The sequence below is a fragment of the Ruditapes philippinarum genome, unplaced genomic scaffold (assembly GCF_026571515.1).
Source record: "Ruditapes philippinarum isolate M1 unplaced genomic scaffold, ASM2657151v2 ctg320_1_1_1_1, whole genome shotgun sequence".
Taxonomy (NCBI): Eukaryota; Metazoa; Mollusca; class Bivalvia; order Venerida; family Veneridae; genus Ruditapes; species Ruditapes philippinarum.
Genome location: NW_026854213.1, coordinates 100838 through 126004, shown reverse-complemented (window position 1 = coordinate 126004; position 25167 = coordinate 100838). Strand labels below are relative to the sequence as shown.

General features: G+C 29.5%; 1 protein-coding gene across 1 annotated transcript in view; it reads right to left on the bottom strand.

Annotated features, from left to right (window-relative positions):
* LOC132739455 (uncharacterized protein KIAA2012 homolog) overlaps positions 1-25167 on the bottom strand; it is a 61231-nt gene that overhangs the window by 29303 nt on the left and 6761 nt on the right. The window contains exons 7-12 of the mRNA XM_060727175.1: positions 23757-23843; positions 12275-12419; positions 10364-10549; positions 9402-9581; positions 5612-5764; positions 1511-1654 (exon numbers count right to left, since the gene is read on the bottom strand). Coding sequence (XP_060583158.1) covers positions 1511-1654; positions 5612-5764; positions 9402-9581; positions 10364-10549; positions 12275-12419; positions 23757-23843 — 895 coding nt within the window. The remainder of the gene's footprint in view (positions 1-1510; positions 1655-5611; positions 5765-9401; positions 9582-10363; positions 10550-12274; positions 12420-23756; positions 23844-25167) is intronic.

Below are 25167 nucleotides of genomic sequence, written 5' to 3'. Positions count from 1 at the left end.
ATTGATTAGTTTAAAAAGGATCTTTAAACTTGAAATAAGTTTAATGCTATAATTATATAGAAGCATTAAATTTTGATTAAAAAAACATAACATTAACTTATAATTCTTGCACAAAAAACAATGAAATCTGTTATACATGTAATTCATCCAACTTGAATTACATTTCATTAAATTTAGAAATCAAAATAATAAATATTCTCCATTTTAACATAAAGAATTGTAAGTCTTTCTACAGATTTTTAACTTCATACCAAATGGCTGTGAAAATATATTTGAATTATAGAATATAAAGTCGAGAATTCAATATTTCAATTTTTGTTAAGATTTCCTTAACATTATCAGAAAAATATCCTGCTAAAAAGCAACAAAAACAGTCATACACAAATCATGTAAATAATTATATTGACAATATAAACACTGTTACATAATAAAACAAAAAATAAAGAAAACACAATATATAAATAAGCACTGACTCAGTTCTAAATATAGTGAAATAAGAAACTCAAAACAAAATAGTTAGAGGAAAATTTTGTACATAAATTAAGATTCTAATTATTATTATACCCAATCAAAATACATACAAAAAATGATCTATTTGTAATACAAGTTTAATTGAATTTTTGTAACCCATACACTCCTAAATCTGTATAATGGACTTATCTTGCTTTGAATTTGGCCCAGTCCATTATTATTTGGTAGAATATTAATAAAAACAATATGGCCAATTTAGTAAAACTGGTTAACTTGCATAATTATATTCTGTACATTTTATTTTAGAACTATCCTTTACATAATTTATTTTTTAAAATGTCAAAAACTATCTTGTACATTTTATTTTAGAATGGTAAGAACTATCCTTTACATTTTATTTTAGAATGGCCAATGCGATTCCCAAATTTCACTTTGTAATTTAAATTGACAAATGAAAATTCTTCTTATATTCAGTTCTTCCCTGTATGTTTTACAGGAAGTGGAACTGATTTTAGATGGCCTTTGGCCAAAAAATAAGACTTGATCAAGGGTTTAAGAGTCAGATGACATTAAGGTGCTAGCTGTCAGGCCAGACTTTATACTGATTATAAGCTAAATTGCACCCTGCTCACTATTTCTTAATACCTGATGTGGATATAAATTTTCCTAATGGAAAATGTTTTATTTTGTTTTGAATTTCTTGATTCAAATACACAATACACATGGACAACAGCATTACATATATAGACAAGCACCTAATGAATAATTTGTGCGAATAAATTTTCTTTCTTGGTTTTGTAAGTGCAAATAATCTATATATTTTTAGTCTGTACGTAATTATGACATTTTTGCATTATAACTACCTGATAATATAAATATATTTACTTTATTTCAATATAAGCATACAAAAACTACAATGAGATAATTATTCCACATACAACATTAACCATCATACTGGGAATACAACCTCATTTCATATATTATGCTTTGTGCAAATTCATCAAAATTAACCTAGTTTCAAATCCTTTGGTGTACTTACATGCTCTTCGGGATCCATGGCTCCTCAAGCTCTGCTGACTCCCTTTCCATTGTTGTTTATGCACAGGTGGTAACCAGCCAGAAGAATGTGTGCTACCAGGCCCCACACTGTCACTGCTGGAGAAGCCCGCACCTGCTGGTGCACCTGCAATATAAATACAGAGCAACAGATAAGGTGCGTATTTGCGTATTTACGCAATTAATTTTAGAAAATACGCAATTGATTTTTAAAGAATGCATATCAAAACCCATTAAAAAAAATAGAATACGCAATCACAGTCTTTAAAACCCGTGCGTATTGTCATTTTCATCACCGCAAGATTAATCTGTCGTACGGCTTTTTTTGGACAAATTTTATCGATATGCATGCTATCCGAATATTCCCGAATCAATGATAACTAATCAACGGTGTCCGGTCTTCGACGGTCCCCGGTCTCCAATGACCGACTAAGCCATATCAATAAAGCATGAGACCGTCGATTTGTCTACTCAGGTCGACAGTCTTTATAGACTGGCAGAGACCGTTGATTTTGCGGACCGTCAATAAGTAGGTCCCAGCTGTATCAATAGACGCTTTGAAAGCAATACGGCGTCGTGCAAAAGGGAAAATGATTCGTAAATAATACAAAATCAGTCAGAAAATGAATTTGTTAAATATATTTTGAAATATAACATGAGCATTTTATATAAGAAATAAAACAATTGTGAAAAGTTCTAGTAAATTGTTAATCCTATTTTCTTTTTAAAACCGTTTAAATTTTATTGATATTGAAACCATAAAATTTATATCTTCATAATTGAATACCCAATTGATCTTGAAATCATAGGGTATCGAGTTTTGGAATATCCAATTAAATGGAGCCAATACCCAATTCCAAAGGAAATGATGGAGTAATACCCAATTCACTTTTAATGCTTATCTGTTGCTCTGTAAATAATAATAATACTGTAGTAATGTACATTGCAAACTTTACAGAGTGGACCCCTGCATGGAGTAATTACCTCTTTATAACAATGGTAGCAATTATTCCTAAAGTAGGAATTCACTAGAAATGCTTTTCACACAGCAGTTATAACCTCCCTTAGAGCCTTTCCCAATATCATATGCTTAAGATAAGATTCTCTAATAATTCTATTGTCTTCATGAGAACTGATGAAAAATCTTTTACATATTACTTCTATAATAATACTTTGCTGCATATGTATAAAAGAAACTGACAATTCACAAGTAAATAAGCTGTTTATAGTGATGTATTTTGTCAATTACATTAATAGAATATTGACCCTCAAAATGGCTGCCACTTTTGGGAAGGGAGATAAAAATTATAACAAGAGCAATCAGTGATCATATGTGTCATGATAGCCAATTGCATGTTGCAGCTACTGTGTAGCAAGAGTAACACAAAAATCCTTAACAGGGCAAAGCAGTTTCCTATAACCGGAAAACCTGTGTTATATGCACAAGTAATTGAGCTACTGACCATGCAATCCTGTAAAGTTTCATTGAAATTGAAGCAGCTTACATGGTATAAGAGGAGAAAGTCCGGACAAACTTTCAAAATAAAAAACATTAAATAAAAGGCTATAACTCTAACAAAAATCATTGAACTTGAAAATATTGAAGATATGTACAATTAGACTTTGTACTGATCATTCCTGTAAAGTTTGGATGAAATTGCTTCAGTAAATTTTGAGGAGTTTAAGTCTGGAGAAGTTTTGTGACAGAAGGACAGACAGACAGATAGACGGACATATGATGGAAAAGTGATCCCTATAATATATCAAAACCATGTAACTCTGTAGAGATTGTCCTGTAGTACCTGCTTTAAAATGCTATCTCATCCTTCATTAACTGTGCTATATTAAATACTTGATAAATTTCTCAAAACTACAAAGCAAGTTTATAATATAAAACAATTAACAGAATTTTACCATTTTTCAGTTGTGTATTGTGCATAGACTTCCATCGCGCGTATAGAGCCTTCATATCTATTTAATATCCTTGTTAAATCCCAATTTCAAATAATTGTTCGAATAATTTTTGTACATGCAATTTACTTTAAGCACGTCAACACAGATAAAAGTATCCTCTTTTCCTGTTTTCTTCTTAAATTTAATAAACGGAAAATCACTTTTAATTTTTTTAACTTTTTCTTAATAATACAATCATGTAAATAAGAAATGGTATCTTTTTTTAATCTTATCATGGAAATTTACATTTTGTACTAGTATTTTTCTCAACAAAAAAACAAGTCTGAAAATGACTTTCCTTCTTCAAGAATTTTATTATCAATCTTGAACATTTATATTAAATATATCCCATACCATAAAATGTATAAAACAAACAATTTCTAATTTCTCACTATATACTAAAGTGTTAATCCATTTTTCACAATTGATGAGTTATTATAGAATTAAATTCACGTAAAACTTTGAAAAAATACCATAAAAACATACAGCAAATAACCCTAGAGCAAATCTTTTACACATTTAAATCATGCATTAAGTGGACCATAATTATATCTTAAGTGTCCAATTTTGAATGACCATAAAAGTTGAAATTTATTCCAAACAAAGCAAGATATAAATTAAATTTTATTGCCCTGTTTTATTGCCCTTAACAGCTTGGCATGAACCTTTTTATATTTAAAAAGCCATTACAAAGTCTAGCAGATATTAGGATTTTTCCCTAATTTTACAAAGATAGAAATATTCTATGATAAGTTTGTTTGTTTGTTTTTGGGTTTTACGACACACTGACACAGTATCGGTCATATCGCGACGTTCCAGCTTTACTGGTGGAGGAAGACCTCAGGTGCCCTTCCGTGCATTATTTCAGGCACGGACGGGCACCTGAGTAGAACCACCGACGTTCCGTAAGCTAGCTGGATAGCTTGACCTCACATGAAAGAATCCAAAGTCCCTGTCGGGATTCGAACCCACAGCGGTGAGAGGTAAGTGGTTTGAAGTCAACGACCTTAACTATGATAAGTAATATGGCACAAAATGCTGAGAAATTTATAAATCATTATAATATGGATGTACCAAATCTTTCCCATTTGTTTGTTTGTTTTGTTTTGCTGTGGAGTGAAATAAATGAACTAACAAATTACACTGTTGATTATTTTTTTGTTTGGTTTTTACACAGATCATATATCACTTTTTTAAGTAAAACATTCTATGTTACAACTGTTTTGAGGAATCTTCCATTAGATAAATTAATTGGCCCCTTGTGGCTCAGCAGTTGCCTTTTAAGGATTGATCCATAAGAATTACAGCCACCATTTATCAATGTGAGTTAAATGTAAGACTGGTGACAAATTGGGTTTGAATAACTGGTGTCTATATATCTCTTAGCTCAAGCAGGTGGAATGGTTTTGACCATTGGCGTTGCTTTGATGTTTGAATGCCGGAAATGAGCCTTTTCTGTTTTGGCCCTATATGACCTAATCTGTGTTGGTGTGTAGTAAAACCAAACTATTGAAACATAATGATTTTACCGCTTTTAAAAAATATTTCATTCTAAGATATAGCTTTTACACATTTTCAAGAATATAATTATATAAATTCTATGTAATAGAGAGAACTTTTTTTTAATACATTCCAAAAAAAACTTATTTCTCATTCTAAATACTGCAATTACGTGACTTCACAATGAAGTCAATCTCTCTAACATTTTCAATACTTCACACACAATCTAAAAACTCTTAAAAAGTTTGATTAATTTCTTTAAGTGCTCTTTAAATTTATTTGTAATACTTGAGCAAACAGCACTGCTGATAAAAATGTCATGAAAGTGAAAGAGTCAGAGTTATTACACATTTCAGCCGTTTGACAGTATGTGTTTTCTTTTTCTTTTATCCATATTTATCCATTTTAATTTGAAGACTTAAGCAAATAAAAAGTAACCTTTTTGAACATTCAGCAACCATGTTTTGCGGGGTTGTATTTTATGTCACACCAACACCATAAAGATGACATCAGCATGATTAATTCAGAGCTTTCAAATTTGAAAATAATGCCAAATTAGCTCATTATTGAAACTTCAATTACTGAAAGAGTTATCTAATTTAAACAACTACTTTTTAAACTTCCAAGTTACCTTCAAGGTCAAGGCTCTGTGCCGAGACCCGGGCTTTTCGCTTCTCTAACATTTCTGTCCGCCTTTTGTCATCACTAGTATCAAGGCTTGGCGCCTTCTGGTCAATGTGTTTCTCCACCATTCTACGACCAGCCCAATCTTCACCATCATCATCTACAAACAAAGAGACAAAGGTTCAAGGTCAAATAACTTAATAAAGTTCAAGTTTGTCACACAAAAAGCTTACGATATTGTTAAATGCAGCGAATTAAACTTAAAATTTCAAATAAAGATTTTGCATAAAGATAACATCAAAATTAAGCTGCAAAATATGAACTTGTATACATATGTAACAACATTTAGCTTTTTTGTTAATATGCATTAAATATATACTAAAAGCATGGATATAATAATTGGTGATATATACATGTATATTACAAAACAAAAGCATCAAATATTACACTGATAAAACTTCAATGACATGTACTAAAGTGAATAATACCATTATCAAAATGTCAAGTTGGAAATGAAAGAAATCTGTTTTTAATGATATCACTTTAAATGATTACAATGTATGTTATCAGAGTATGATTTTGTTTGTAAAAATATATTTGTAAAATGTTATGCAACACAAATTTGACACACACACTCAGGAGTTAAGACATACAATGCAAACCCAATATCACCAATTTTCACCTTTTTATAACAAACATATCAATTCTTACTATAAAGAAAGACTTTGCAATAAATTTAACCTTAAATACCAGCTGCTGAAGGCAAAAATACATTCGTGCAATCTGGCCAGGCTCTATACTGGGTTGGCCAACTTAAAAAATTCTCACCTTGATATACCTAAAATTGATAATGGACTGTTCCAAAATAGAAATTGGAAAAGTCCAATTAAGAAATTCAACAGGTTAAGGGTTAACCTCACTAAGAGCATTTACCCCTCTGACAGCAACAACCAAAACGGGTATTATAGTTTCTCTGCAGAGTTTGTACTCGTCTACTATTTTCATTTAATGCAGGTATATTTTGCTCAGACATTTAGCAAACACACACAACGGAGGCACACCAATGTTTTCATATAGTGCTGTGAAAACCATGTTCAAACTAGCCAGTTTGATCACTTTCCTTTTAATTATGCTATGTCATTAAATTTTTTTTTTGAAAAACTGTAAGTCATTCTACCATAATGGGATTTTAATAAACTGTTCTGATACAGGAATTTCACTAAGGTCACTCTTTGAATTATTTTGAATAGCACCAATACTATTTTATAAACAATAATTTATATATCAAACAACAAAGTGCCTTAAATAATTTACAGGTACCTGCATTGCTTCTTAACACATGTATCAGAAAATAAATATTCATTGTTTACTTTTCATTTTATTATCGTCCATTTTGTCTACTTTTCTTAATAAAAGCCATGCTAAAATTTTTGTTTACTCCCAGATCTTACAATTACCAATGATTTTGAATATTCTTTTACAATATTAACTGGTTTTGTTTACCTTTTTTAACAACTGCAATATGTGACTGTTTACTATTTTAATTAGTATACGTGTTTGTTTACACTTATACAATAACCTCGACTATTATTTAGATATATATATTTGTTAAGTTATTTATACCCATGACCTAGACAAAAATTGGCCACATTGTTAAAAGGTAGGTTTAAATGGTATTATGGTAGACTTTACATTACAAAGCAATATATTAAAAGTAAGACATTAAAAATCTTGTGGATTTAGATAAAAATATTCAGGCCACTTGACCACCCACATCAGCTTTTGTAGGAAAACAATTTAACCTCCCTATTGATAATAACTTTCATAACAAGAGCTGTCCGTAAGACAGCGCGCTCGACTTTTTTATTGCTTGCCAATAAAAAAAGTTTTTGCAGTAAAAGGCAATACAAGAATCTCTGTATTTTTAAAGTGAACAATGGCCATGAGCATTAAGATATTTAGTGAAGAATTATTTTACTGAATTGTGTGATAATAATAATTTATGGTAAAGTGAACAAGTGGATAGGAATGAATTTTTTTAGATTTTTTAAGTTTTTTAGTGCTTGCCTATAATACAAAACATTGACAGTTAAGGGCCATAATTCAAATAAAATCTTTGACAGAATTACCTTCTCCTGGACATGTTTGGGAATCATGATTGTAAACAAGTATTCCAACTTTCAAATTAATATCTCAAACAGTTCAGTCAAAAAGTGGACTGGTACTAAAAACTTAACCAAGATTCTAAGTCGATAAAAGGCCTTAATTTTTAAAAACAAATCCTTGACAGAGTTACCTTCTCTTGCGTACAGATGGGGGTAATGATGTGAAATAGCATTAAAAGTTTCAAAGCAATATCTCAAAGGGTTAAGGCAATAAGTGGATTTTACCCATATTCAATGTATTTTCTAAGTCAAAAAGGGGCATAATTCTGTCAAAAACCTTGACAGAGTTATGTCCTCTTGTCTGTTGATGAAGGTCGTGATGGTAAACAAGTATGGTCAGTTTCAAAGCAATACCTCCAATGGTTTTGAAATAAAGTGAGGTGGTACAAAAAACTTAACCAAGCTCAATACACTTTCTAAGTCAAAAAAGGGCCATAATTCTGTCAAAAACCTTGACAGAGTTATGTACTCTTGTCTGTAGATGGAGGTTATGATGGTGAACAAGTATGGTAAGTTTCAAAGCCATACTTGTAATACTTCTGAAATAAAGTGGGGTGGTACGAAAAACTTAACCAAGGTGTGACGCCGACGCCGACGCCGGGGCGAGTAGGATAGCTCCCCTTTTCATAGAAAAGTCGAGCTAAAAATTGGTATCACTATCCAATTAATTTTCAAAATCTATTAATAGAAACATCCACAATATGACTGGAATATCAACAAGAGCTGTCAGTAGGACAGAATGGTCAACTCTTCTAATTAAGTGCTTGGTAGTAAATGAGCCTGGATAATGCAACAAACATTTAGAGGAAGATTTCATGTAATACATAACACAGTAATGGGCCCAGTGGAACAAAAGCCAAATATTTTTCAAATTCACAGTGGGCCATATTTCATTCAAATCCATGACAGAGTTATGGGTCTTTGAAAATGGCCCTAACTTACAATCTCAAAGATATGAATTAATTATCATGTGGAAACCATCAATAGAGTTGACTGGTATAATGTTGCACAAATTAAACCTGAACCAGGAATTTTCCAAAGATCAGTTAAAATTTTTGCTAGAGTAATGGTCCTTGGTAAGAGACCCCAAATTATATGATATCGAAGTTAAAAGCTAATATATTTAAAGGTTTATAAGATTATACAAGAAGTTGCACACAAAACTTTAAGTTTAATTGTAATACCAACATAGTGCCCCATTGCAGTGAGTAGTAGAACCCCATTTTTCTTCCGAAAAGTGAAATAATATAACTCAATAAACTCTAAAATTATTTAAGGTTCAACACAAAATAACATTAAACAAAATAAACATTTTACTAAAAGATAATATAGTGAAGGTGATCTTCCAGACACAAATTACACACAGTACAAGCACAGTACTTAACATATGTGAACATTAGAACAAATAAAAAAAAAAATCATAACTGAAAAATCTAATCACAATGATTTTTTATTTTCTAAAACTCGACGATAACAACATTATGTGAAAGTCACAAACAGGATGTACACTCATGTGCTGACAAGATCTACCACAATCTATAACACACAACAACATTTAACTAAACAGTGTGACATTATTATTCTAAGAGACACGTGTGTATTGTGTTTTTTATTCTCACTCATTAACACTACCTTCACTTTCATACACTTCTGCCTCCTCAACAGGGGCTTCCATGAAAAACGTGGGCTCTTTTGAGACCCCTTTGACCCCTACTTGGGCCTCGGTTGAGTAAGCAGGAGTCTGAGGTGTGGCGGGGGTTACGCCTATTTGGGGCTGCATGCTATCTGCCGTTTGTGCAGTTTGAGGTACACCTATACGTATGTCATGCAATAATTATAAATAAACTGTAATCTTTAATTATCCCTACTACTGGTAATAAAGCACCATTAGTAATAATAATGATCATTGATGCTATTTGTGCAAAACGGTTCTAATTTATATGATTGTAATCACTATTAAGATTAAGGAAGGATCTAATTTTTTTTTCAACAAGATCTCAATACACCTGATTCTGCATTGTTAGAAATAATACTACATGTAAATGTTAAGCGACATAATTGTTTAACATAATTTTATGAACAATATTTTCTTAGTAAAAAGCGTTCTTGACAAATCCTAGATAACGTTTTGTTTAAAATTTATTCACTGTGAGAAAATGATAATAACTGAATGAATATTTTCTTGATCTATTTTTTTTTTCAAACATAAAAAGACTTAAACTTCCACAAAATTACCATATAATTAAAAGCAAGAGCTGTTTTGTAGATAAATCATTAAGCATTAAAATGAACACTAGGCGCTTCTTGTCCTGAACAATCATATTAATAAATTTCATTACTAATTTTTATAGCAAAGGATTATGAGCCTTAAATTGAATTATTTAAGTATGATATAATTTTTGTCAACGCATGACTATTATAATTATGTATATTATAGTATTAAACTGTAAATTATACTGTAATGAAATGGTTAAAAGTAAAATTAAACAAAAAAAAATGTTCATAAACATGTTTAAATTGGTCTAAAAATATGTAAATTATCTTAATAAAATAATGTAAAAATTTAGCATTAAAATAGGGTTGATTTGACCTACCATCTTTTCCATTCACTGGCAGTGAAAAGGCTTGGGTGTGCTCTCTACTTGCCTCGCCAATGGGCGTTAACTGAGTGTATGTTTGACCAATGGGAGGCAAGGGGGCGTGTGTTGTAGGTAGAGGCCCCGGAGCACCTGTTGAACTACCTGAGGAAGCATCATCCCGCCACTGACCTTCACCTTGACCTAGTTACAAACACAAACCATGCAATATGGGAAAATATCATGCATTACACATCAATATCATACACATAAAACATTACACAATCAAGTCTTCATGCATAGAACTTAATATTACGTATTTACCACATGACATTTATAATTGTGCTTTAAATCCAATATATAATAATCATTATAAAGATCTGGTGAAAGGGGGATCACTCAGAAGCATAAATCACAATAAAATTACATGAAAATTGCAGACTCGGTTTAATTGATCGAGTCTGTACATGAGGGATAATGAAAAAATTCAACATCCCTCTCATATAGTGTATACTACAATATTGAGTGTTAAGTACTTATACACAAAATTATTTAAATAATTATATTCAAAACATTTGGCAAACAGCATAATAGTCTTATAGAAACAAAATCAATTTCTGATATAGTAGCATAAAGAGTGTACCAATTGAAATTTTAGGTTCCATTAAAGTCAGGAATCCAAAAACAAAATGTAGGTATTACACATGTTATCCCAAATCAATGTACAGACAAGTAAAAAAAATCCAGAATTTACTATATAAATATCATACAGACAAAAAAAGAAATACTTAACATACAAACAGACAAGTCTGGGAAAGTCAAAATCAGATTTTACAGGCCCTGAATTAAAAATTCATAATCTTATAAAAATAAATTAACTTGTTTAATTTCTTTTTGTACACCTTGTTTAATAGCTGTTAATTGACAGACTACAAAACTCAAGATTTTTACAATTATAAAATAGTCATGTGATAAATAGAATCTGACATTCATTGTCATTGTTTATATAAAGTTTTACGAGAATTTAACATTGCCAAGAAAAAAATGTTACGTACATGTAAGCCTGCTTGAGGCTCACATGCATAGCAACATTTTCTGTTAGGACTTATTTCGTTAAAGTTTATATGAAATAACAATGCAAGACAGATTCTTTTAATATAACTTTGTATATATGTTTGTATTACACAATCAAATTTCATGCATATTATATAAAGGTAGTGTAAATACTGTTACTATCATGGGAAATTACACTTCATTCAGTATATCAATGTGACATGCATTTTACAAGAAAATTATGATGTTGGGATATAATAATATACACAGAACTTTAAAAAAAACACAAAAAAACTCATGAATAAAATGTTAAGTCTAACAAAAATTCTGATCCATATATATTTTTAAATAATTCTATGTCTTTTTATTTTTCAATAACCTGTATGCATATACATTTTCTTTCTTTAAATTAGTTTTTTAATAAACATTTTCTTCCTTTTTTATTTCAATGGACATTTAAAAGGCCAATGCTTAAGTGAATTAATATTTCTTTCTTTTTAATTTTTGTTTTCCACTTATTTGCTTTTACCTAGTAGATTAAAAAATCTCCAATTTTCTCTTAAAGTGACACACACAATATTTCAATCATCTTTTATTCTTCATTAACCCTTTACCTACCAGAATTTTGTAATGTATTTGCCCACCACCTATTGATTCAGAACAGTCCATTTTATGTTTTAGGGAATTCAATATCAAATTACAAAATTGAGCCTTAGTTAAACCAACAGTATAAAGCAATGGTCTGACATCATGGAGATGTGACTCTTATACTGGTGGCAAATACATCACTTTCAGCTCCAACAGGTTCAGGGTCAATGAAATAAAACAACTTGCACATGCAAAATTTTAGCAATCGTTACTGCTTTTTCATCATACCTCTATCCCTAGGATGAAGACGATGTGATCCCAGTTTGCTCCCCTTGAATGAACCAGAATGTTGCGACCTATCATCACGTTCCGGTAATTCGGCATCTAACGTTTGCTGCGGAACTCCTTTCTGATCATTGGCTTGTAGCATGGACTGTAGAATTACAAAATAGTATTATACCAAATATAGAAACAAATAAAACTGATCAGTTAAAAAAAATAGAGCCATTTTTTATTCAAACTGCACAGGTCTGTTGAGCCCTTTAATGGCGTCATTATACAGAAATATTCATCAATATTCAACTTACTACTGTACTTTATTATAAAGCATTAAATGATAAAATTTCAAGATCAAAATAAAAATATGTACTAACAATAAACATTAATTGATGAATACCATGAACATATTTATAACATTATGGGATAATTGAGTATCACTGCGAATAAATGATTAAATAATTTAATAATTGATTAAATAAACAATCAAATCAAAATTATAACTTGATCAATGAATCAATAGATAGCTTAAAGTCAATAGGTTGGTTGGGTCATTGATTGATTGATGGATTGATTGATTGAATTGGATTTAAATGAACTATTTCTTATGTAATGAAATGAATGAAAGTATGTTATATGTAACTTAATGAATGAATAAATAAATAATAAATCATCAAAGTAAAGAACAGAATAAATGAATGAATGAATAAATAAATGAATGAATGATTGAATAAATGAATTAGTTAATGATTGAATGAATGAATGAATGAATCATAAATAGACAAACAAACAGGTGAAAGAACAAACAAATAAAAGTAATAACATCAAATGAATTGCTGTTTATAAAAAATAATATAATAAATCGAAACAAAACACAAATTTACCGGCATGCGAGGCAACAGATAACCCAGTATCAGACTGTCCAGTATGACGGGTTGACTGTCAAGCATTGTTACTGGCTGAAAAAATCCTGAACCCAGTCTCCTCAACTTAAGTTTATCCTCCTTTACTATGTGTCTTAGTTTATAACAGTGCGTCTTTTTTAACTTTGCCTTGTAGCGAGGCCCTACCAGAAACTTCCTCGGTAGGGGTGGTAAAGTTGCCACTGTCATTTTGTTTTAACTTTGTTATATTTTTCTATCAAATGACTAAGACAATGACTTAATAGTTTTCTTTTAACTTTATAGTTTTATTTTTCTCTCAAATAAAGTAAACGTCCAACAATGTTTATTCCAGTATAATTATATATCCTTCATTGCGCTTCCAAAATCCTTTTCCATCTTTTTCCAAGAATAGTTTATTTCTTTATTAAATAATAGATATATTTACACATTCACATTATCACAAATGATTCAGTTAATACTTTTCCTGTAATTTTCATTTCCAATTGTCATAATAGTAAAGTCAAAAGTTTGGTTTTCATATTCTGATTTGAAAAATAAAAATTGCTCTTCAAATTTGGAGATAGAAATAGTCCGGTATCATGTTCTTCAATCATTAAAAATATAAAAATATTACTAATTTACAACCATTAATGCTATAAATTCAAGTACTTATGTTATCTGTGTAAAGATTTCATTTCATTTTTTGTAAATTTCACTTTTTCTTTTATAATGTAATTTACAAAGAAAGAAAAAACAATAAAAAAAAAATATATATTTTCTGTTTCAAACTGATTGCATTTCATATATTCTACTTAAGCACGTTGTTAATTTGAAGATTGATCAATTTTTGAATTACTCGTAGTCGCATATAGTAACATTGCAAGTGTTTACCCTATAAACACCCATATTGAATAACATTAGCATAATAGTCACATGCTGTTTTATTTTGTAACATTTCTATAATACAAAATTTTGTATATCTTTTAATACGTGCATAGGTAAGCCACAAGTACCAATAAATCAATTGGGGATTTATAATAGCGTCGGCATTTCCGTCGGCATTTCCGTTACAAAGACACCAAACTGCACACACATACACTTTTTAAACTTGACTTGAAAATTTAATATTCAACTAACCTTATAACTAATTGAATATAGCATTTACATCAATATATTTGCCACATTTAACTTAAATCCACAAATTAATCTTATGTAACTGTTTCATTATTTAACAACTTTTAAGATTTTTTATTGTAATATTATGACATACCATTAATTGCTATAATAAATTTAGAGATCTTCATTACAAATGACTTTATATTCAAAATTACAAATTTATATAAAATGATGACTACTCTTTTACATTTGCATTGTGCACACTCTTCAAAAAAATATTTCACTAAAAAAAACAACAACCATATAGGTTAAAAAAAATAATAAAAGCAACTGACCCCAGGTGATATGCAAAACTTGAGCTCTTACTGCGTTTAGTGACAGACACGCCATAGAAATATAGAGAAAAAATATCATAAATGCTGCAAAATCAATCATCAATTGCACATGTAAATCATTACTTAAATTATCTTGAATCTTTTTACATTTCTTAAAATCCTAGTACATTTTTTAATTTAGATTGTTTACTTCTCGAAATATTTTTACTCATCTGGAAACATGCAGCTTTAAATGGAGAAAAAATAAAAAAATTAATCCGTAAGTTCCATATTTTTATCTTTTTGTTCACATTAATATGTCTAAAATAATTTCGCATTGAAGGTCAGATTAAATTAAATCAAACAAAATACATGTCACATAAATCCATCATGGTATATCCAGGTTATATTTCTGTATGTTGTAACCTTCCCACATTATCATGTCTGTGGTATAATACCCATAAAGTCACTAATTCTTATCTAAACATATGGTAACTTATAGTTTTATAAAAATATACTGGTTACTTCCCTTTTTCATTAATCTCCATTTGCTTATCATATTTCATTTTATTGGATTAAAATCACACTGACGATAATTCGGTAACATATACCTGGTTTCAAGAATAACTGGTGGCTTAAAACTGATTATTTTATAGTTTGAAGACCTCTTCTAACATTATCTTTCATCAATATCATATTCTGTAACTATAATAAATGATAAATTTTCTGTTTAAGCTATTATCTATGCTTAGATGATACGGACAGTCAATCAATTCTGTATGTCCCTTTTTTTAAAAGAGGAAAAAAATCTGTTGACTTTAATATTTCTACAAAATATGTTACAAACTGATTCTGTTAAAAACTTTCAATGGCATGGTACACAACTTAATAATTTTTCGTTAAAACAAAAGGCAATTATTGGAACCTATAATAAAATGTCAAAGTTTTCAAGGGATTTACAAAATAGGCAGCAAGAGTTATGGCACTTAATTCTGTCTGTAGAAAAGATCATTAAAATTGCATGTATGAAGTTTTACATTTGCTATACCATACTGTCTTGATATTAGTAACTTTTACCAAAATTCATATTTTTTTATACATTCAATGACATAGACGCGATAGTTGAGCTCAAATTAGAATGTCTCCAGGTGAGCCAAAATATTTCAAGAAAATTAAACTTTGAGAAAAATATACAAAAATTTAAGAAAAGTATAAAAAGATTTGAGAGTTATAAGTAATAATTCACATGTTATATGTGATTAACCCTAAATTCACTGCCATATGCATATGCCATTCCTATTATTTTCGGCGTATTTGCCATATGGACGGCTTTTGCCGTTTCTATAATAATAATACTATTTATAATAACAATAATTATAATAATAATCATAATAATAAATATATAGATAATTATACTATCAACAATAATTATTATTATACTAGCATTATTTGGAAACATACATAATTATTATAATACTTATAACAAATAATAATAATAATATTAATTAATAATATAGTAATTTCTTAAAAAACCTTCTGGCAAATAGGTGATCAGTGACAGTAAATAAATAAATAACCCTCTGGCAGCGAAAGGGTTAAGGACCGATTTTGCAGAATTAATCACCATTTTTCTACTGCATTCCTAACAAAGTAAACGGGAAAGGGCTATTTTTGTCTATTTTTATCACTTTTTGGTAATTTACGTGGATTGCAAGTGCTAGCTGTTTGCAATGTGTAAATTATTTTCTTTGTTCATTTCACAATATTTGACTTTTAAATACATTTTTAAAAATTTAATGAAAATTAGCATGAATCTGCAGGCATGCTGCTTTAAATGCGGTAACCTATGAATTAAACCATTATCCTGCAGGTTACAAGAAAGTTTCCATCGATTTCTAAAAATTATATCGGAAAAGTTAATAGCACCAATTTCCTGAAATCAATCCATTTACATGTATTTTCTTGTTATAGAACATGCGTTTATGAATATCAAAGTGTTACAATCTTTATTAAGAGAGAATTAACCTTAGGTATCAGTAGCTTTGTATTGAATATTTCTAACAAGGGAAAATTACATCAATATCCAGATATGGAAAAAGCAATTGACTTTCAAACAAGCTTATGCTGTATATATACTATATTTTTCTTAGCCATAGAAAACACTCTTTAACTGACAAAATACTATAGTCTTCATATAACTGACAAAATACTATATTCTTCATATAATTGACAAAATACTATATTCTTCATAATTTTCATACTAATCTCTTAAATTGACAAAATACTCTATTCCTCATACTTTTAGAAAACTGCCAAAAAATAATATTATTTCTCATTGACTCTCTTTTAACTGACAAAACACTGTATTCCTTATTATAGATCTAGGGCAATACTCTACAACTGCCAATGATACTATAATATATTCCTTATTTCTATTAATAATGCTCAATTACTGGTACTTCATTTCTCAAAAAATGCCAAAGCACAAAATTAATTCCTCACAGAATCTATTCACTCATAGATATTATAGTTAACTATAATAATTATTTCCTCATAACAATTATTTGTCACAATATCATACAATGGAAAAAAAAAATCCAAATTAAATTTGAAATTTTGTTTTTCTTTCCTAATTTACATCCAAAGAATCAGTTACTATTTAATATATCTACAATACACAGAAACTCTTTTACAACAAAAAAAACATTTGTGAACATGATCATAAGTATATTGACTTAAATTAATCGTCCAATCATTGCAGCTTTAAGGTCCAACTAATAACCTGCGGTTCATTTTCATGGTAAAAATCAATCCAATATTTGAACCAATCATGAAAGGTACTATCAAAACATCTTTTTAACGTATAATCCTCGTCAAGTGAATTACTACTACAATACAAATGTCAATAAATCACTCTCGTAAACGGTCTAGTTTTAATGCCCCGTTTTACTCTCTGCGATATCACATTTATGTACGTATTGTCCATAATGCAGGTAATGAAGTCATTTCTATAACTTAAAAGTAAAATCTTCGATGACTTTTTAAGCCCTGTCACGGTTCCTTTTGTAATAAAGTTTGTTTTTCTTGACCTTTTAAAGTTTGAAGTACCTTGAAGAGGTTGGCAGCTTTTATAATGATTATTTGCCCTTCTTTCTTCATCATTTGCTTTGACACAATTATATGTCCCGTTTAAAGTGGCATTTTCCTTACTGATAATTAAATAAAATCTTCAAAAAAAAAATAATTTAGTAAAAAATATGTTTATATCCTAAGAAAATGTATAAAATTTTGAAATTGAGATGAAAACTTTGAATCAATATACCATAAAGAATATAACTGAAAAACTTTATTATTTTGTGTTGTTTAAACTTAAAACCCAAATTTTCCCTCCTGAAAAAATAAAAGGGGGTTTCAAATCCCAAAAAAGGACTTTTGGAACTTTTTTTCATGTAAAAGGATTTAGCCATCTTTTAATTAATCCACCCTAGCTAAGTTAACAGAAGTTTGACAGTTCTACTAAAGTGCCCCCCTTGTGCCCACCAGTAAAAATAAGCCCCCAAAAGATCCAATATCATGTTTAAAAAAGCCCCAAAATTTCCAGGAAAAAAAAATAAAAAATCCAAGTGAAAGTTTTCAGCCCTTTTCCCATATAAAGGGTGGCTTTTAAGGCTATAATCGATTTTTGGGTTTCCCCCCCAATTTTAAAAGGTTTAAATTTAAATCTAAGCTTTATTATTGATTGGTTCAACTATAGTTTGTCAATACTTAGCTATTAATTACTTTAAAGACTGACATCTCAAATTGTTTAATGTTTTCAGCTTGAAATAATCATAATAATATCTGCCTTTAAGTGCTAAAAATTACTATATAGGCTAATGTATTTGTACCGAAAAACCTGATAAAATTGTATTTTTTACTCCATGTCGGAATTTAAATATTGAAATATTACAAATCACAATTTAACAACTTGTTTTAGTCAGGTATTAATGGTTTTTTAATTTAATTTTTAAATTATTTTAAGTTAAATATCCATGTTCCTTATCAGGAAAATTAAGAACAAAATTTATTGTGTATCAATTTTATACAGGTATTTGCATATGAAAACTTTCCCATTCAAAATACATTTACTGTAATTTATATGAAGTTATAAACAAGTCCTTGTGAAAATATATTAATATATAAATTAAAGTACAAGAATATTAAAGTACAATTTTAAAGATCTTATTTCATATACAACCTCATTTATTCATTTCATTTCATGAGTGCTGGCAGGTGGGTTCAAACCCTGTGTCTCACAGGAGCAAGCTGTTGTTACATGCTTGAGCTAGAAAACTTCATACTTGATTATTTCTGGCTTGTTCCAGAAACAGACTTGAGAGGAAATTTATAATTATATGCTTATAGCTTTCTTATACAACCAAACTTAAATAAATTCTTTGTTTTGATCTACTGCAAATACCGGTGTTACGACGTTGCACAATTATTATAGTAAAATCTATATAATATAATTTATTCAGTTCATTCATTTGAATTCTTGTATATTTATTTATGCATCATCATAATTTTATATGTTACTATTTTTAAGATCATATTATCAAAATCTTAAAATTATAATAAAAAAATAGGTATTTTCTTATCTTTATATCTCAACTATATTAAGCCCATCTATTTAAATTTATAGTATACAGAAGCATAATACATTTAATACTATCTTCTTTTTTTTTAATTTCAGTGAGTAATCGAAAAATTGTATCAATTTCAAAGAAGTAAAAAAATGCTAAAATTCTAACAATCCACAAATATTAAATATAAATGGTACACATACTATTATAACACTTTTTATCCTAAATATTCACATCATATCTAACAAATCCTGACAATGACACATCACAATTTCAAAGTACAAACTTTCATTATAAACAAGCTTAAAGCATTAGATCAGAACAAAATGCATTCCCAAACCATTCTGTACAAATCAATCAAAATGTGATTTCAACTTTTCTTAATTCTCATTTTCCTTTTATCTGACAGCCATTTCTATTCCTGTCAAACATTGGTTTTAACCCGAATTAACCTCTATACTGGATTATATCAAATTATCAATTTGTTATGCATTTATCTGCATGTTATCAAAACTCTAAATGAATAAATTCAAGATTTCTATTTCATTTATTAAATCCAATGTAAACAATAATTAATACTTTATCCAACAGTTTTCACATCCTGGCATTTTACAAATAAAATCACAACTAAATAATTAATTTACAAAATCCAGATTTTTTTAAAGCCTTTTAAACTCCCATATTTCCACCCTTTTTTTATTTCTTAAACAATAATCAAATTCCCACACTGTTGTAAAGCAGGCTGTAAGTTATTACTATAAACTGTTCAACTTTGAGCACTAGTTATTTTCGTCTGTTTAATTACAACTGCAGATCTAATATTATTTTACTGTAATTGCTTATTGATTTCAAGGAACTCAACTCAGCTAATGAAAAAAAAATTAAATTCTTATATAAATCAGCTAGTGAACATTTAAATGGAAGATTATACAAAAAATGTTAAAGAAATATACTCGGAATTTAAAGATGGAAAAAAAATTTGTTTGTGCAATTTAAGCTTGAATTAAGTTTAAACATTTACCAACAGTAAAAATGTATAAATTATCTACCCTTGCAATTACCTAGATAACAAAATAAAATGTTTCAGTTCTCAGGCAAAGTTCTAATTAAATCCTACTATACAGTCTTTATACTGTGCAAAGTTTTAAACAACTCCTAAAATACAGTCTTTATACTGTGCAAAGCTTTAAACAACTCCTAAAATACAGTCTTCGTAACTGCTAATTGCCTGTTTGTTGTGTTTTTTTAGTAACAAATCGTTAATGCCGTATTTCAAACTGCTATTACTTACAAAAAGATACACTATCTACAGTATATTGGACCAACTATTTTAATTAGGCTCATGTATAGACCATAGGGGATCATTATGCATAAAAAATGTTATCACGGATATCAACATACTAATAAAGAACTTCAATCTGTATTATATTTGTGATATACTATATTACAGTGTATTCATTAACACTTTATCGGTTCCAATTAGTCGAGCGTAAAAATATCATTAAAAAATCTGCAATATAAACAAACAGGTATAAATCATTTTATTCCTAATCTGTGTATAGCTTGAATGAATAAATTAATAATATATTTATTTATATCTAGAACAAATATTTATTGTGTTTATATTAGTATTTAATCAAAATGTTTATTCAGCATTCCAAATTAAGTTATTTAAGTTACATTAATAAACTTGTTCATATATGTTTAGTAGGAAAAATAAATTATGCTTGATTGTAAAAAAAAAATCATTTGAACTTGAAGCTTATTAAGTCATCTCTCCTGGAACTAACCAGTGTCAGCCATCAGGAAACATGATTGTGACCCCAATAAGGCTCGAACCCATGGTCCCTGGGTAAATGAGAGGCAGATACCGTAACCACTTGGCCACATTACTACCCTTCATGTTATCTATCAATAACCCATACCATGCTGGGACCAAAAGTGATTAACTTTTGCATCCAGTATAAAATGCGAAAAATAAAGCAAGATAAAATTATAACAGGAGATATTTCTGAAGCGGTTTTTATAGAGATGGTCATCAACACACTGGTCTGACTGCTTTTTTTTTTAGAGGAAAGCTCATCTTTATGCTGGGAAAAAAGGGAATTATAAAATGTACTTCTTTTAGTTTTAAATTAAGACTTGAGTGAAAACAATGTGCTAATCTTAGATATGGACAAGTGAAATTGCATGACAAACTGTATCACTGTGTTTAGGGAAGAAATTAAAATATCCCTGTCAGGTGCAGGGGGATAAAATTATCAATTTATTGAGAAAAAGATTTTAAAATATCCCTTTGTGGGGAAAGACATTACTAAAACCCTGAATGGGAAAGAGGAATTTAAAAATTACCCTGTTGTTAGAGAAGGGATTCCAATTATTAACCCTCTGTGGAGAAGGGATTGTAAAATATCACTCTATAGTGGAAGGGTAAGATATCACATTATTTCTGTCTACTATGGGTGAAGAAACTAAAACATAAACATTCCTACATGTAGAGGCAATTAAAACATCCCATGTGGCAAGAGAAATAGAATATCACTGTATGTGGGTAGAGATATCAACCACCCGTACTTGTACATGTAATTGTTAAGGGGGGGGTGTGTAATTTACTTGTCTGGGGAATAGGGTTAAAAAAAATTCTTGAGTTAAAGCTCTTATTCACATGACAGAATGCAGATCTAACAGTAAATGACCAAAAAAGCAATAAAGATTCAATATTCTCAATAATTCTCTATCCCTGACATGGGTATGTTGATTTAATACTTCAAATCATTTCACTCAGATGAGATTAAAAACATAATAAAAATCTATATATCAATAAAATATAAAACTATAAAAAAACAAGGAAGGTCACTTGCGGAATTTAATTTAATGTCAATATCTTTATAGATCCATACTTGAAAACTAATACCCAACTCTTGAAATATTAGATTTTGGATTACCTTCTAAGCAGAATGATATAGATAACACACAATCTCTTGAAGTTTTTTTTTTAATGTAATTATTTTATCAAAACTATAGGTAAGGAATAGACAAATTCACTATAGTGACATTTTATGCTCATTTTCTTCTGCTGTCACATTGAGGTGAATTAAGTTATATATTTTTCAAAAGATCGACTCATTTTAAAATGGTGATTGACCAATATTTGATAAATTAATGAAAAATGTTTATTATACAATAAGAAATGAACTATATTATAAATAGACTGCCCTACACTTTTTACAAACTGAACAATTCACCAATACATTCTGAAAATTGCCATTGGTCATGTGGATCATTGATTTGAAATTAAATTTAAAATGGAACATAATTTTAACGTAATGTCATGTTATTTTTTACTTTTACCTGTTCACTGAACATAATTTTTATGCACTATGCATAATGTCACTTTTAATTTCTAAATCTAAAATATTTCAGTATCTTAACATTAAATTAGGAAATTCCTAACCCACAAAGAAATCCCTGTTTACCCTTCATACAAAAAAATACAAATTACTAAACAATACCTGCAACAGATTGGAACATTTGAGCCATGTCATGACAAAACCAACATAGTGCGTTTGCGACCAGCATGGATCCAGACCAGCCTGCGCATCTGCACAGTCTGATCATGATCCATGCTGTTTGCTTACTGACCCTATAACAAGTAGAGGAACTGATAGCGAACAGCATGGATCCTGATCAGACTGCGCGGATGTGCAGGCTGGTCTGGATCCATGCTGGTCACAAACCCACTATGTTGGTTTTGTCATGACGCGGCTCATTTCATTTTTCTCAATGCTGTCTAGTTTATTATTAAAACAAAGCTGATGCTCTCCCTATTGAGCTAAGGGGTCTGACAAGATCATCACATTAGCTCCATATTATTTTTATCGAACACTAACTACAGTAAGAAACATAAAATAAAACCTTATCAACAGTAAAATTTCAAAATGTATGAATAAATGAAAAGATAAAGCAATGAATAAATAAACAAATAAATTACAAAGTATTTATAAATGAATGAATGAATGAATGAATGAATGAATGAATGAATGAATGAATGAATGAATAAATGAATGAATGAATGAATGTTGAATGAATGAACGAGTGAATGAATGAATGAATGTTCAAAATATTCATGTTTTGATTCTAATTTCAATTTAAACCAAATGTAAAATCCAATATCAATGGATTACTTCAATTGCCCAACTTTTCACAAAATGTAATTACAGTCAATACCAAAACACTACATCAACTTATATCAAACATCACAAATCTATGCTGTGTGGAGGAGTTTAAAGGAAGTGTAACTGTAATGCTTACCCAACAAATAAAATCTAACATGAGCTAATATTGTAGTAAATCGGTTATTTCCTAAACGTTATTTTATCAAAATCTTGGGCATTAGATTTATTTACAATCACTCAACCTTTATCGCTATGTACTAAATTTCGGTTATAAATGGTAAAAAATTATTGAAACTGAAGATTGTGAAAAAATAATATTGGCCGGTGTTAGAAAATTTTTGGTAGGAAAGCATTGCATTAAGACTTTAACCTTAAAGACTTACCTCTACTGCATCCCGCATGTCAAATTTTGGCACAACTTTTCTGTCAGACAGTTCTTCAGGTTCCTCAACAATTCTTTCAACATATTCCTGAAAAAGAACAAAAAAATTACAAAATATGATGAACAAATCTAAGTTGATTTTGTTAGTTTTTAGTTTGGCCTTCAGTTATATTGACGGTTTTTGTGTCATAATAATGCTTAAAGTAGACTACTCACATTAGGGAATAATAATATCTGTCATATTTTGCGGTTCGGATTGGAATATCTGTCCCTCGGTCACCCACCCATGGGCGGTAACTTGGCAAGCCTCGTTACCGCCCATGGGTGGGTGACCGAGGGACAGAATTATTCCGATCCGAACCACAATCATATGACACATATTTTTTTCTTACATATTCTACCATATTCCATTATATCTAAAATTCTTTATTTTTAATTTCAATGGAAATTTATATCATTACATCCGTAACTACTTTCTTACAACAGCGTATGAATTACAACTTCATTCATAACGGTAAAATGACGTCATCCTAAGTGTGCCATTGTACAGCAGGCGACTCATTTGGCACCTCCCCTTGCCAGATGAAATTTCCGGCATGGGTAAAATTCACAGAAACGCCAGTCTGATATGCAAGAATTCAAATTCCTTAGCAAGATTTGTACCCACAGTGATGAGGGGCAAGAGACAGTAAGTCAGTAATTTTAACCACTTGGCTAATCAGGCAAGTGGCATAGGTTGAGGTCTAAAATATACAGTTTCAGAGTTTAATCTTTTTATTTGTCATCTAACAACCACAAAATATATAACTACATGTATCTGGTAGAAAAGACTTAATTTTAATGCTTTTGATTCTGACCCAAAATAATTGTAGCTGTGTTGTATTCTGAGCTTTTGTATATAACATGTTTAAAGCAATGTACATTTTTAGCATGATTAGTGGTAAGTTGTAATTTTTATCGGAAAAAAAATAGCAAGTTATATAAATAGGAAAAAATAGAAAAAAAATACATAGATTACTTATATTTTGGGCAAAACAAGCAAACAAGACTCGGGCATCTTAAAGTGTATCTGCTGCAAGTTAATATAAAATAATTTTTCAAATTTTGAATTTTTTTCCAAAATACATGTATTTGTATCTAAAGAACTACATGAATGTTTGTATGTTTCTTTAAGAGCCTATTGCACATGTATAAATTCATTGTTAAACACTTAACACCCTACTAAAGCAGCAGCACAATATTATGTTCCAGAACATTTCATTATGTCATTATGTTACACAAAATAGTCATGTGTGTTAATTAACAATGCCATTCTAACTTAAATTTACATTTCTTTGGAGAATCAACCATAAACTTGTGAATTGTAACAACAATATTTCACTATTTCTAAATTTTTATAAAAAATATTTCAT